The sequence below is a fragment of the Struthio camelus genome, chromosome W, assembly GCF_040807025.1.
Source record: "Struthio camelus isolate bStrCam1 chromosome W, bStrCam1.hap1, whole genome shotgun sequence".
Lineage (NCBI taxonomy): Eukaryota > Metazoa > Chordata > Aves > Struthioniformes > Struthionidae > Struthio > Struthio camelus.
Window position 1 is genome coordinate 43916549 of NC_090981.1, and position 16532 is coordinate 43933080.

General features: G+C 39.2%; 1 protein-coding gene across 1 annotated transcript in view; it reads right to left on the bottom strand.

Annotated features, from left to right (window-relative positions):
- Positions 1 to 16403, bottom strand: part of LOC104152992 (dimethylglycine dehydrogenase, mitochondrial) — a 46169-nt gene extending 29766 nt beyond the window's left edge. The window contains exons 1-5 of the mRNA XM_068926153.1: positions 16264 to 16403; positions 14175 to 14340; positions 6535 to 6633; positions 5258 to 5422; positions 4627 to 4831 (exon numbers count right to left, since the gene is read on the bottom strand). Coding sequence (XP_068782254.1) covers positions 4627 to 4831; positions 5258 to 5422; positions 6535 to 6633; positions 14175 to 14340; positions 16264 to 16388 — 760 coding nt within the window. The 5' untranslated portion in view covers positions 16389 to 16403. The remainder of the gene's footprint in view (positions 1 to 4626; positions 4832 to 5257; positions 5423 to 6534; positions 6634 to 14174; positions 14341 to 16263) is intronic.
- Between the last annotated feature and the right edge of the window lie 129 nt (positions 16404 to 16532).

Genomic DNA, 16532 nt, shown 5'->3' on the forward strand with positions numbered 1-16532 from the left:
TGCTCACTGACATCAGCTTGGGAATACATCCTTTCAGCTTTGGTGTGGCCTAAAGCCAGCGCAGTTTGAAAAGTTGAGTTGGGCTGTGCTGGCCTTGTGCCATTTCCCCACGCAAGGAGAGCTGTCCATCTCTGTTATTACAAACCAGCCTCAGGGTTTAACACCCACAGTTTCAAATAAAACAAAGTTTCTGAGGGAGAAGTCTTCCATGGTGATTCACTTGACAATTGCTGACAATCATGTTATGCAGGGGAGAAGGAAATGCAACAGCATGATAGAGAGATTTGGTCAGTTAAAAGCCTCTGCCCACTAAATAGTAAAAAAAGAGTATCAGTTGTTCTGGATTTATCATATATAAGACTTTTGCTTCTTAACTCCATCCTCACAACCTGGACTCTGTTAGAGTCACTAACAGAACAGTTGTTAAGTTGGTCGAATTAGCTCAAGGAAATCATGCCACAGTCGTGTCCTTTAAGGCTACTGAAATCTGATTTTATGCTCCTTTATACAGAGAATAACCAAAAAATTCTAATGAAGTTGAATTTCTAGCACATCTGTGAAGGCTTGCTCCATTACTCATGACAAATACAGGTGTGGATTTGACGGGAGACTAAAGGTGCCTAGAGTTAGACTGATAGCCAAAAAAAGGAATGTATTCACTCTTACTTCCCAGCCAGCCATGCACAGTGCCCATTTTTACCAAGCCCAGGCCAAGGACTAGACAGCTACAACTATTGCTTATACGTATTGTAGTAATGCAAGAGTGCTTTAGACCTCTCAGCATCGTTAGGAGAAATTCTTTAACAAACATACGTGAGCAGTCCTCCTACAAAATCAGTAGACAATCTGCTTCTCAATACTTTTCTCACTGTTTGGAGAAACTCAGTAAAACTCACACAACTGTTTCCAGGACAAAGAATATTTACACAAAGTAGTAATCGCTTCCTTTGATTAAAAAAAAAAAAATTGGGAGCTAATTTTTCATGAAATCTTTGTGTAGGAAAAGTACATAAGATTCCTTTACAAATCTTTCAGATCTGTAAATATGTTGAAAACACATAAGGCTCTAATTTTTGCAATTATGTGGGAAAAAATGATGTGGGAACGTTATAGATGTGTGAAGATGACAGTATACATATATGATAGAATAAAATGACATGTCAGGAAACCAATTTTAGGGAATTTCTTTTCATTTGGACATTTCCATAAGATGTACAAAGACTATTTTAAAGTATGGTCAGCTAATGATCCATACAGGAAAAGGGCAGGGTGAAATATCAGAACATTCCACCTTTAGTATTACATCCTTTTTTTTGGCCAAATTTTCTTGGACTTCAAGAGAGATTTTGAAAAGAAATGATGCTCCAAGAATGTGTTCCTAATAAATTCTAATAAATCTATTATTTTGCTTACCCATTAAAACAGTACCAGTGGGAAAAGGTATACAGCAAGCATATTCAAAGAAAATAAAAGTAGTAGACTAAATTTTAGGTCTTTGAAACTTAATTTTGTTTCTTTCAAAATAATTTTAAGTTTTTTCAACAATTAAGTTTCCAGAACCATATTACAATCAGAGTTGTCTGAATATGACCTTCAAATGCTGTTGAACTACTGTTGAAGCCTTTAGGTATGCTCAATACTAAAGCTTAAATATTGTACTTCCAACCAAAAAAAAAGTTCACACTCAAGCTAATTGCTTATTTAATCATCAAGAATAACAACAGCTGGGATTTACTAAATGAAATATATTACAGTTTCCCTGTCTAATGTATTTGAACCATGTGCAAAAGCCGTTACAAACACAAAAATGACAAAGGGAAGAATATGTTCACTGAAATAAAACTCTAATTGGAAGCAGATGTCAAGTTCTATCACACATAGTAGAGATAAATGAAGGCATAAATTATATCTCTAGGACATTTGTAAAGATTATATAGTGGAGATTGCAAATGTTTGACACTGAAATATTTACTGGTGGTATTATTTAGCATATCTGTCAAGTATGCATTCCAACTCTTGTTTAAAAAAAAAACTAAAAAAAAAAACTACTTCCATCACTACATACATATAAAATAGTTGTGAGATCGAGTGTGTGCATGCATGCACATGTGTGTTTATATACACATGCATACATACTGTATATATAAATTAAATTCAACATGTTGGCAGATTTTAATCAATCATGCTACTATAAATAGGATGCAAGTCACTTTAGCAGGCTCAGTACAAGTTAGTTCATGTCAGGGATTATTTATTAGGGTTATGCTTTCCTCAAAAATGGAAATCTCACGTAAGGAACAGCTAAAAATTGGCTGAAACTAGTTTGTTCCAGTTCCACAGCAGATGTCATCTGGGGTGGGGGGGAAGAAAGAATGTAGAAAGCCCTCTGATGTATTCTTCTGTGCTCAGACTGCAACATGAGCCTAAAATGTGAGTTCTGAATTATATCAGTCATGATCTGTAGAGGAACAAGGCAAGGCTGAGAAGAATGAATGCTAGCTGACAGAATATTTACAAAATATATGGGTTATATAGTATTGATTTCACATCATTAGCCAGAATGTTAAGCAATATATACTTCAAATGCTCGTTTTGGCTGAACAGTTAGCTACACAAGATAATTAACTAAATATGTCTTCAGTTTCGTAAGTTATTCAATCAAAAAAAGACTATGAAAATTGCACAAGGGTGCATTCTGGTTTTAGAAATAAGCTTTGAAAGGCAGTTATTAGAAAACTCTGCCTAACGTCAACTTGATACATAACAAAAAGAGAGACGACTACACTACAAAAATATAAGGAAAAACTACATTTATGATACTTTATCAACATGTTCCAGAGCCAAGAGTTCAGAACAATGAGCGCCTAGAAGTTCAGGGCCTAAATAAGAGGTCTGATTGCCAAAACAGCTGCTTTTCCATTCTCTAATCCCAGATCATTCCTAGACTGATTGACTATTGACATCATGACAGGGTAATTGGCAAGCTTAGAACCTCGAGGTGAACTTTACAGATCCCTGCCGTTTTAGCTAAGCTGATGGCAATAGCAAGTCATCACCTATGGGTGATATATGATCAGAAGAGAAAGCACACTTTGGCAGTTGGTTTCACATTCGGTCTGAAAGCCAGGAGTGATCTAACAAGGCTCTCTGCATGCATTCCAGACACCGAAAGGAAGGTCACCTAGTAAGCACGAGTTCTTCTGCCCATCCTCTTGAGTTCAATCCTCCATCTCATTCCCTCCAGACTTCTCTCTATCCCAGTCTTCTCTTTCCCATCCCTGCTTGTCCCATACTTGCTCTTCTTTCCTCCCAGTCCCAAACTCTACTATTCTTACCTTCTTACCCCAGTCCTCACATCCTTTTTTAGCTAGTTTCTCTCGCTCTATGTGCAAATCAGTTTCCCTCCTTTGTCAAACCCTGTCTCACCTGGCTTCTCTTCCTTTCGATCTACTCACATCTACCTTCCCCTCCACCAGCCTTTACATACTCTCACATAGTCTCAATTTTACAGCCTCAGTTTTGCCTGGAACCAATCCTCAGTATCTTTCCTAATCTTTCAGCCTAAAAAGCTTCAGTTCCCTTAATGAATCATGTCAGATTCCTTTCTGCTCTCCTCCTCCTTGGTGTCATTCCCTCTACAGTACCCCCTAGTTTGAGCTTCCTTATCCAGCAAGTCCTCTCACTCACAGGTTTCTACTTGCTGTCAGTGCTCCAACCATCCCCAGGTACCTTTCCCAAGCAGTCCTCTCCTCCAGGTCTTTTCCCCTTCTAGTCCAACTCACTCATAGTTCCAAATACCAGCCATAGCTATTCTACCCACCAACCATTAAGCAGCATAAAAAGAAATGAAGCTTAGTTTGCATATAGGTTTTTAGATCAACCGATTTGTTTAGGAAAACAGAAACAAATCTGAAGGACTCTTGCCCAAAAGCTCTTTGAAAGAGAAGCATCAATTTGGCCTCTTTAACACAATGAAGAATATAAAAATTGCATACGTAAATAGAAGCTCCTTTGAGTAAGGAAACTTTTATTACATGGAAAAATGTATTGTTAAGCCTAGAACATGTTTAAAATACTAATCAAAGGGCAGTAAAAATCTTCTGTTTCAAGGATATGTGGATAGATTCAAATCTTAGAGAAAGATAATACTGAAATAGGCAGTGTTATCTTACTGGCTGCAAATCCTCAGTCTCTGAAAAAAACAGTGAAGCCGCTTCTATTTCATTTGTATATCCCTTTTCCCTTCTTAAGTAGCACTTACAAGAGGTCCTGTAATTTTAGAGGACAAGATGCATAGGCAGTAACCTGTCTCTTCTGCACAGTTTACTGTTGACTAGCAAAGGTCTCATCTGTTTCTAAAACTTCATGAGATAATCTGGCTGTTAATTGTTTGTTGGAAATTAACCAGAAATATTATTAATGTCTAGTAAAGGACAATTAACTTAAATGCTAATTTTTCATGATATTGCTAAAGTGATATATGCAGACTGCATTTTACCACAAACCAGATGAATATTCAAAAACATGTATTACCTATTTCTATAATCCAGACAATTCAGTATAGATGCTCAGTATAAACTAGTTTGCAAATCTCCAGAGTATGCAAGCACTTATGTTAAAACCTACCTGCAGCGTTAACAACTCTTTTTGTTTGAATTACTCCAAGTGGAGTTTCAACTTCCCATGTCCCATCTGATCGGCAGTTCAGATTAGTCACTTGGACTGGGTAATTTAACTGAGCACCGTATTTTCTGGCTCCTGCAGCCAAGGCCATAGTAAGAGAGTAGGGATCAATATGACCATCTCCAGGGTTATACAGGCCAGCTAAAACCTAAGTGGAAGTAAAATCACATAAAAAGAAATAAAATACAATTTGCTGAAGTCAACTAATTTTATTTTAAAATTGCTTTATTTCCGGAATTCAGTAAACCTTAAGGAGTTAAATCAAAACAAATTTTAAAACTATATAATGTTATTAAAGAGAAAGCTAGCCAACTTAACAGAGCTTCTAAGGAAGTAAAATTCCTGAGTTCTCCCATGCAAGCCAAGGTGCCAGCGCTTCAATATTATGGCATAGAATATGCACTAAAATGCATGCAAGTCTGATTTTAGTTTTTAATATATCCTTTTTTTTCCACTGCAAAACAAGAATCTTTTATACAAATTGTACGAAAGAAACAGGCCCTAGATCTACGTATCTGGTAGACCAATATTTAATTGCAATAGACATTACTTTTCATAAAATTAGGTTCTTTACCGTATCCATGTTCAATAAGGGAAACAACTCTTGTACTTTCTCAGGAGTGATTAAGTATTGTTCTGTTGGGTGCCAACCAGCACGAGTCATTTGGTATTTGAATTCATCTACCCTAGTGGGGGTTGAAGCAATTCTGATGCTGCCAGGCTGATGAAACCCCACGACCTAAAACAAACAGCAAAAGTGAATTACTGCAAGGACCTTTACTTATCTCTGTAAATGCACGTTCCTATGCTATGGGAAGCACACAGGAATTTTGCCACTAACCTCAATGAAAAGAGCCTGAAATAAGTTAAGCATCCTTGAAGGAACAGGACTTAAATGCAGACTCACAGAGAAAAGGAAAAAAAAAATGTTACCATAATAACTTCCCAAATAAATACACACTATATTGAAAAAAGTTGTAAAAAGGCTCTATTGAATGTCACAATACTATTGTTTTTAATGAAGATTTGATCAATACTCAAAATTATGGCTCACAGATTTTCAAAAGTATATCAGAGGCATCTGAAAATAAATATATAATAGTTTATATTAAAAAGTTTGTCACCTGCATAATTTTCTATTGAAATATTGTAAAATAAATTTAATTGGTGAAGCATCTTTACTGCTACAATAAATAACCTCCCCTCCTTTTTTTTCTTTTTTGTAAAGTAGAAATGGTTACCTAGTTGGACACTGAATGCTCACTTTCTGGCGTATATAATTTAATTTATGCTTCTCTGTTACCTCACAGAACATTAATATGGTAGGTAAGACTTTTTGTGAGAACTCACAATGATAATCTGCTGGGTATCTTAGGTGAGCAGCAGAATTGTCATAAAATGCCTTTTGCCTTATTATCAAGTTAGCAGACTAGCAAGGTGAGGATCATGCAGTTTCTCCTGCAGCTTCTGCTGCAGCTTGAAGCAAGCCTATGTTTAGTGAATGGAATCTATTTGGCTGAATGATGACAGATAAAATAATGACTCCCATGTTTCTCTACATACTCACCCCTTAAGTCACTAAATAAAAGTACAGCTTTGAAAAGGGACAGGAAGAATTGGCAGCAATCTCCTCAAGTACAGACGGCATGATATCATATGTATTTTCAAGTAGATATGTTTAAAGCAGCAATGTGTAAAAATCAGTCTGTTCATTCCAGACCCTCACTGCTATTTTAACTCATACAGAAAGCTGCACACTCTCAGTCGGCTGAGCTTTTGAGATAGTTGATGAAAATCATTTTCTTAAAGATTAAAGGCATCCATTAACACTGCAAAAGTTAAAGCGATTACCTGTCCAGTCTCTTCTTCCAGCCTTTCATACAGTTTGATGCTGTAAGAATGGATTTTCTTCAGATTTATTCCAGGATGAAAGTAAGTAGTTAAACCAGCCTCAAATGAAAAATAGAAACAACATAAGGATATGATTAGAAATGCAGTGTTTTCTTTCCCTCCCTCCAGCTGTCATTCAAAAAGGAACTGTCAAGTTACTGTAAAGAAAAGTAACACATGGATGGAGCCAGCCGCTACAAAAATAAAAATAAAAACCTCTCCTTACTTATGGCATTCTTGTTCTCTGCACACATGTTTTTCCACCTGTCTCTTCTCATCAATTTTGTCAAGTCATGATACTGTGGCCGTTGTTCTGTCCTGTGATTTCCTTTCTCCCTTATATTACTCAGCTGTCCGCTCCAAATCTTTTGGAAGAGACATACAACTTTAGTTCCTGATCTCTAAAGGTCTCTAAAGGCACTCACCAGAAGTCCTATAGCAGGACCTTTTGCTTTTTGCAAATGGACATGGGAGAGAAATCAAACCTTCACAAAGATCAAATCTGAACAAAAGTTATTACTTTCCTGTGGTGTGAACAACAAGGCAGTGGAATACACTATTCTTCTAGCCCCAACAGTTGTCTCATGTTGCAGCAGTAAAAGAGCAACTGCTGTATTTCAGAAGTAGCTGCAGAAATTACTATATGTATTTTGCACCTCATTTTACTGGGTTTGACTTTGTATAGCTGTTGAGTCCTTTCAGGCTCATTTAAGTATTAAATCAAAAAGTTACTACAGCCGCTTTTACATTTAAGGAAATTATTCGCCTGTCTACACTAGAGACATCTGCATCAGCGTAATGACATTTGTAACTGTAGATCTTTAGCAAAAAGTGAAGTTTAAGTCTCACTGAATTTAAGGACATTCCCTTGTATTTCCTGGATTGGACATCTTGCTGAAACTCTTATTTCAAATTGAGACAACAGAACTGCAAAATTACAATGTGGTTTCAAGCTAAGCAATTGTATTGATTTAAGCATACCAGTACATATTTTGCTAACTAAAATAGAGCTTATTCATAGATGCAGTTTGCTTAAATTAAGAGCCTGACTTTACACATAAAGGCTCCATTTACTATAATAGGTATATTAGAATGAAAGCACAGTACAGGATTTTCAAAAACAGTTAAGGGAACTAGTGGACACCAGAGTCCCCTTTGAATTCACTATCATTTTGAGAAAAAATCAGCAGGGAAAGTAAAGATGGAAAGTAACACATGTAGTAGAGTTTTGATACTTTCCTTTAAGTTCCCTAGTAAACACATACACCAAACCACCCTTGATTTTTAGGTTGTCTACTCTGTTATATGCTACATGTTTTGAGCCTTTAACTTTCAAAGTTAGTGGAATAACCATATGCATGCAAATAACAAAAACAAGATCTAGTGCTGTGTAAAGATACATTTTAATTCACACTAATTCAATTATGCCACTAACCTATTGAACATTATACTGCAAAATTAACATCAACATATAGCACATAAATTATATCACGTTTTCTCATTTTTTGGCAGCATGGACCATTTTGACTCATCTTTCTTGGTACAACTCCACATTTAAGCCCCAATGTTATTCTTCAGAAACAAATTAGCTCCAAGTGGCTCTTAGCAAATGGCTTGCACTTTCCATGCCCCTCAGAAAACTTACTTCACAGGTGCTGTCAAAGATGACAGAAACTCAATACCTTTCACAGAACTGTCTGTCACTACTGATTTAAGGTGCTTTTGCTAGTCGAGGTGCTAACTACTTTCAGGTGCTTGCAGTAGCTAGGTCCTTCCAGAATAGGGGAATGAGTATTTACACATTCAGCTGCTAACAGCAGCTTGTTAACATCTCTACTCTGGACAAACTAAATTGTCGCTCTCAGTTAAAGACAGATAGCAACCTACTGGTTGGTACATTCAGAACCACTAATTTCAGCTGCTTCTTAAAATTGCTGCCATTCAATCTGAACAGCAGTGGATTAAATAGTAGTGCCTCTATGATTCCTGCTGGATTCTTGAGATACCCAAAGAGGTCACAACCAGGAATCTGAGAAGCACTAACTTGGATCAGTGTTGAGAGAGTATGATATTTTGTGTATGTCTTGTCCAGGACTTTAACTGCCTTTCATAGGAAAGGGATTTATGATTTTTTCTACCTTTTTCAAAAGCTTTACCTGACTTTCTTTGTGAGGGTTTTATCTTTCTGGTATCTTAAACTTAATACAAAATATCATAGTGTATCATATGGGTGAGATATCAAAAAAAAAAAAAAAAAAAGGAAAACTGTGTAAAGCTAATCATCTAGCAGTATTATATTTTTCAACTGTGACAATATTTTATTCACAAATTTGTCTCCAGTTCCTAAGTATACTCAGTATTGTTCATTACCTGAACAATCTGAGTTCAAGAAGGGACCAAACAAATCTGTAGGAGGACAAAAAATCCACTGAGGGCTATATTACACACAAAGCCAGCACCTTGGATTCATAAAGACCCTGAAATGCAAATTCCTGGGCTAAGTTAATACTCTGGAAAAATATTGCTATATACCTGTCCTGTTCTTATTATCATATCTTATCATCATCACACTGGACACTGCTAGAGATATTTGGGTAAAAGTGCTTTTGATATATACGTGGTTTTATGTTGTTGTGAACATTTTTAATTTCTTCATACTAAAACCCAGGGCTGTTTCACTGCAGATTTCATAATTAAGACTTGCTTGCTTTTGTTTAAAGTAAGTCCTAAAGGTCTTTTTTGCTGTATACACTGAATAAAGAAATAAATTATGCATTCACTACTAAACTGTTCACACTTCTTTAGCCATTTTCAAAAACCTATGGGTAATTCATTTACATGTAACAGAAGATTGTGTCAGCTCATCTCATATTATTTCTACTGTCTTCTTTGATTGATATAAGCATTTTCTGGTTGGTGTTTTGTTAGTTTTCCGAATGTAGTAAGTGTTTCCAATGCAATGAAATTCCATTTTAGTGGTCACTGTCAGGTAAAGCAGTTCTGAACCAAATGAACCACAAATTACTTGCAAGTTAGCTACAAAATAATACAAATTCAATGGCATTTAATTACCAGAATTAAACCAGAAATTCTCTCTCTGACATTTTTAAGTGAAAAAAATAATTTCAAACATATATGATGCCTTTTGTCTTTGATAAAGAATGTTCCAAGAGTGCAGTTAGGAGACAACTATAACTGGACAGAATTATGTCAAAATTAAGATTACAGATTCATAGAATAATTCAGGTTGGAAGGAACCACAGGAGGTCTCTGACCAATCTCCTGCTCAAAGCAGGATCAGCTATGCAATCAATTTGCCCAGGATTTCTCCAGTCTGGTCTTGAAAATCTTGAAGAATGGAGACTACACTACCTCCCTGCCCAACTACAGGACTTTGCATTTGTCCTCGTTGAATTCTTTAAGGTTCCTCTCTGCCCACCCCTCCAGCCTGTCTAGGTCCCTCAGCCCTGCCCTTGTGTGGGTTGACTGGTTCCCTGAATTTGGTGTCATCTGCAAACTTGATGAGTGTTCACTCTGTCACCTTGTCCAGATCACTGATAAAGATATTAAACAGTATGGGTCCCAGGACGGATCCCTGCAATACCCCACTTGTTAGCAGCCTCCAAGTGGCCCATTAACCACTACCCTCTGAGGCAAAACATCCAGTTTTTTAACTATCTAGTTGTCCTGCTCATCCAGACCAAAATGTTTTAATATGGATACATGAATATTATGGGAGGCAGTGTCTAAGACCTTGCTAAAATTGAGGTAAATGACCTCTGTTGCTCTCCCTTTGTCCAAAAATCCAGTCATTTTATCATAAAGGCAACCAGGTTCATCAAACATGATTTACTCTTGGCAAATCTATGTTGACTGTTCCCAAATACCGGCTCGTCCTTTGCGTGCCCAGAAATGTGATCCAGGATTCACTCCGTGATTTTCTCAGGAATAAAAGTAAGGCTAAGTGTCCTGTAGTTTCCCTGATTGTCCTTTTAGCTTTTTTTTTTTTTTTTTTAAGAGGGCTATAACATTTGCCTTTCTCTAGTTGTTGGGTACCTCCCTCAATCTCTACAGCTGACAGAGAATTGCCTTGCAATGCCATCAGCACGTTTGATGCAGCCCATGTGGTTCAACGTACTTGTATTGGTTTAGTTTTCTCAAGTAATCCCTTACTAGATCCACATCCATTACTGGTAGATGTTCTCTTCCTTGAATCCTGCCTCTCAGCACAGAGGCTGGGAGACCTTGCCAGTGAGGGCAGGTAAAGGAGGCACTGAACCTCAACCTTATCTGTGTGTACTGTCACTAAATCACCCACCTCTTTCAGTAATGGTCCCACATTTTCCTTGTTCAGCCTTTTACTACTAAAGTAACTTTAGAAGCTCTTCCTGTCACCCTTGATGTTCCTTGCAAGTCTTAGCTCTAGTTGAGCTTTAGCTCTCCTAACATTCCCTTTAGATGCCCAGGCGATTTTTCTAAATTCCTCCTTCGTAGCCTTTCCCTGCTTCCACCTCTCATATACTACCTTTTAGCACTGGATCTCAGTCATGAGTTCCCTGTTTAGCCAAACACTGTTTGGCCTCCTGGTATGTCTGCTTGTTTTCTTGAGTTTCAGGATGGACCTTTCTCCTACGTGGAGACCTGCTCCCAGCTTTGCTCTTTTTTTGTAAGACAGATTTTGTTGGTGTTTGTGAACATGATCTGAAAAGATAATTTTCTTCAGAGTGATCACTATACTACAAAATATGGAGATTTTAAAGCATTTTTGTAGGTTGAAATGTTTATATGTTGAAATTTTCATGAATCAGTTTTCTGTTCTAATCAGTTTCAGATTTTATACTAACTCTATTATTAAATTAGAATTCTGAAGGGAATTGGCCGTAGCACAGCTATCAGCTATATCCTCTGTCCTTGCAAGTTTGACCAAGTCTTAACAAGTTTTTATTTGTCTTGTACTGTGATTTATTAACTATCAGCAGCAAAATCAATTGAGTGTTGCAAGGAAAAGCATTACATAACAGAAAGATACATGGTAAACATTTTCTTAGAAAACACCTTTTCAAAGAATTACTACGGCAAAACCTATCTGCTGAGTTATATACGGCCTGTTCAGTCCTCCAGGCTTCAGTAAGATTGCAAATGATCTGACCTGCAGTAGACAACAACTTCAGGAGGTCTTAAAGCCTGAGTTCTGACCTAATTTATACACATATAATAACCACTACTTTGTCATGGTTAGACAGTATAAATATGAGCAGCACTTGCTCTGTTATTTATGTTGTCTCATTATTGCTAGTATAAAAATGTGCACACTTTCAGTGCTATTTTCATTTAAACAAAATGAAAGTCAGCCAGATCTATGTCATAAGTGGAAGAAAGCTTTGGCAGAAACACCAGCAGGAATATGATCCATCTGAAACATGACCCTGAGCACTTGCTGGACTGTGAAAGAGGGAAAACTTCATATAGTACAACAACATCTGAAGTTGACTTCCAACTTCTGTGGCTGCAGGCAATATATTATGTGCCATTTCCCATTCTAACTGTAAGTGTATTTTTCATCTGTATCTAGTACTATATCACTGTGAGCAACCACTGATACATGCACAGTTATCTGGCATAATAAAGAAGTACCAATAGTCACCGTTTTGATTTTTCACATCATGTGAAACAGATTTATCATCAACTTTCTCATCTTCAAACACGCCTCTGTAATACCGAGTCCAACAAAGACTGAAACTAACTACACCATGTAGTTTACCTAATAGTTATTTATTTCTAACCTGTCTCATAACTAGGTGTCTTATTGCGTTAATCACATAACATTCTGTTGCAGCAGGCACTACAAAGCAGCCCTCCTAATTGCCTTATCAGGCATCTTCTCTGCTGCACTCCACATCTGTCACTACTTTTATAAGAGAGTTCCTCACCTAGCGCTCCCTCACTAACTTCATTAAGAAGCGAATGCTAAAATACTGAAGGAGAGGTTGCTTTTATCGAGTTATGAGCAATAAACTAGAGTGAGAGCGTATAACAACTACAACAAAGGAAACATTTAGTAGCAACACCCTACTGCATGATTTTGGTTTCTTATTCAACACGGGGATCTTTTGACATACATGGTTTTCTGTAAGTGTTTTAGGTAAATAGATTTGAGTCTGTAACTCGCTCATGTATGCTTAAATCAAAGTATTCATTTGAACATTTCATGTGACACTTATGATACATGTTCAGAGAACAGAACACCATGTATCAGCTATGTTATGCTTCTGTCTGAAAGGAATATAATTACTGAATTTTGTTTTTCCAAACTCCATACAATGCATGTTGTTTTGGTTTGACTTTTTGGTGAAAAGCAAGTAAAATGAAGTATAAGACCTAATCAGACATTTCTGGCAGTGATTTTTTTATTTTATTTTTTACTATTTTCTTTCACAAGGCCCCAAACACACAAAGCATCTGTACCAAAGTACTTCAAACTTTAGATCAGGAAGAGGATGAGAATACAAATCAAATATGATCCATATGAGTCATCCTCTTTAATGTGCTCCTGAAGGGCTCTCAGAGATTACAGTTATAAGCATGGCATAAACGCCCTACTGTATGAATAGAGTAGTTCTAGGGACAGCAGACTTGCTTTTATATTTTTTTTTATTGCTACATACAGGGACAACTTTCCTCTAATTTCATCCAACCTTGCTGAAAGTAAATGGAAAAAGCACCTATTTTTGTGTCAAGCTTTATTTAATTCGGTACATTACCCACTCTAGACACTGACATACAAAATCCATAGTTACATGCATGCATGTTGTGCACCACTGTCTCCACTGCTGGATTAGTCTAAGTATGGGAGGTGTTCCCAGCTGTGACTATTACCTATATGTCTTTCTAGTTCTTTCTCTTGGAGTACAGACAAACATTCAGCCCTGGAAAAACAGTTCACGGTGCACAGTCAGTCGTGCTCCTTCAAGATTTTGTATAACATCAGTGGCAGAAAAGAAAGCTCTTGTCTCTAGTAAGAGTCAATTTCTGGTACAGGGATACTCTCTGAGTATCTGGACACTGATGCTGCTCCTTGATCACCTCGCTTTCAGGATAACATAAATGAAAATCAATTACACACAGAATGAAGTCAGATTTCACATTTCTAGCTTATGCATGCCAACACAACCATTTCTGATAATACAGTCTGCAGTATAAACTAGGCTACTTCAGAAATAAAAACTAAAGTTTAAAAAGTCCAAATTAAACTAAAGTTTAAAAGTCTAAGCCCAGTCAACTGCAACAAATGCATTATAACATTAACATTATAACAAATGCATTATAACATTGTATTTTAGCACCTCTCATCCAGTAATTTCAAAATACAACATTTATCCCAAATTTTTGAAATGAGAAAAGTGTATTATGGATAGCTGAAGCAACTTTTCAAAATTCACATAGCAAGTCTACATAGAACTCAATGCTAAAGGTTGTATCTATAAAGAAGCCAGGACAATTAATCTCTGAAGAGCCAGGGAATATGAGGATAATGAAAACTTCAATCACTATTAGATATACAAACTGTTGTTAATCTGAGAGATTAACAAAATGTTTCTTACTGCATGCCAAGTAGATCCTGCAGTGAGCTCAGATTTTTCCAGCAGAACGACATTTTTCATGCCAGCTTTAGACAAGTGATAGGCTAGACTCACACCAACGCAACCACCACCGATGATCACTGTGTCTGCTCTATCTTTCCCCAAGGAAGGAGATGAGTTTTCTTCCCTGGGGAAAAAATTACAAACAAGACAGTTGCACTTTTGTCCATCTTTTTTTGTTTACAGCTCCAGCCACAATATTACCTTGTTCCTTGCTTGGGAGTCAAGTGGCACAATCAATTTAAATACATTACATTTTATCTTCTCACCTGATTTAGAACCTAACCCATTCACTCTTACAATCTGCTTTTAAAGTAAATGGTTTTAAAGTGTTATATATGTATATGGTACTAACAAAAAGAACAGAGCAAGCTCGCATCCACTCACAACTTCAAATCTTTGCTAATTGCCCAATTTACTCTTACGCGTGAACTCTTTATCTGCAAGAAACTGTACCCCTGAAGTGACACTGCCAACATCTGGCTTTTCAAAAGCGCCACAGTATATGTAACGCAAAGAGATAGCCTTTAAAAAATGTCTGTGTTCTGTCTGTTTGACGTGTTCTGCTTTGCTAACTCCAAACATTATGGAAAAAGGATTTTCTCAGAGGCTCACACCTGCCACTATATTATACTAAAGTTTCACAATTGCTTTAAATCAGAGTAAGCCAGTACCGCTGTCACAAGCAGCCCCGTTCCGCTCCACCTTGTCCCATCTTCCCCTCTACTCTCCCTTCCACAGGCAGCCAAGTAGCATGCCAGATCAGGAAATTTATCTAAATTAAAATAGCCAGTTTCTCATGTGTGAGATAAGGTGGGGCCTCTTATTGCTGGAGCAATACAGAAAACTGTGAAACTACAGTATCTGTCCCTTCAGGACAGTTATTCAATACTCATTTAATTTTATTTCCCCCCTCCTGGTATACAGCGTTTTGCTGTTGGCCTTTGCAGCCTCTCTGGCAAACGGCTAATGTTTAACTAGTCTTCTACCTATGCCCCACTCAGAAATCAAAACCGTTAGTTCTATCTATTATGAATGAAGATCTTAAAAAACAGTATGAAATTTTAACTGTAAATGTAGGAGGAATACACATCATGCTTATTCACTATGTGGGAATGAAGGAAAAGGAAAATAAACGGGAGCACAGGACACCACAGATTTTCTGTACTTGGTCCATAATACTTGCCTGTGTTCTTTTCTGAGATTATACATTAATTTGTTCAAGTTAACAGTAAGCTGTTTAACAGAGAGATAGGTAACTCCCACACAAAGTCCTGCACTGAGTTTACCAGATAAACATAAATCAAGCTCAAGCGTGGAAGGTCTTTTTATGTATCTTTTACATTGTGAATTTGACACCGGCTCACTTTGACTTCCAACTTTTTTCAAACCTTTTCTTTCAAGCCCAGAAGCCTGGTAAGAATCCGAGGGGCAGCTTTTCCGTGAACTACAGCATCCACCCAGACGTTTCGTTGCACCAGTTAAAATAGTTCATTTTGTGTTCGCTGACGTGACCCAGAACACAACAGAAGGGGCCCCTGTTTAGCGGCTCGTCTCGTCTCCTCACCCCAGCCAGGCTCTGGTCTTTGGCAGGGGCGTTTGAGGCTCAGAGAGACGCACCGCCGGCCTGCACCGAGCGGCCTTCAGGGCCCGGGGACGCTGAGCTGCACCCGGCGTGCGCGGCAGACCCGCCTCACACCGCAGAAGGCGCTGAATTCCTCTCAGCGCCTCCCGCCCCGCCGAGCTCCCTCAGTCGCCGCGGACCCTCTCCCGCCTACGGGCGGCGGGGCCCAGCCTGCCGCGGGGCTCGGCCGGGCGCTGCCCCCGCCCTCCGCGGGGCGCCCGCGCCCCGGCCTCGCGCTCAGAGAGAGGTGCGACCGTTAACGGCCGCCGCGGGCGGCCTCTGCCGGCGCCGCGGCACCGCAGCCCGCCGCGCTTCGCGCCAGCGAGGCCCCGTGGCCGCGGCCCCGCACGCGGTCTCGCCTCTCCCGCCGGAGGGGCGGCCCGGAGCTCCTCGCACCCCCCGGCCCGCCCGCGGGCCCGCACTCACCGGCCCTGCGCGCCCGCGCCGCCGCCGAGGGGCCGCAGGCCGGCCGCGCCGCGGGAGGGGGCGGGCCAGCCGCCGCGCCGCGGGGGGCGCAGCCGCCGCAGGGCTCCCCGCAGCACCGAGCTCATGCCGCGCACAGCGCGCCCGCGGCGGGGATGGGCAGCGCTGCCTCTGCGCCTCTCCCGCGAGGCGGCGAGCTCCTGGCCCCGCGGCCCTGCTGCCCTGCCCTCGCCGAGGCCAGCCCTCACAGAGGAGGGCGCCGGGCCCGCCCC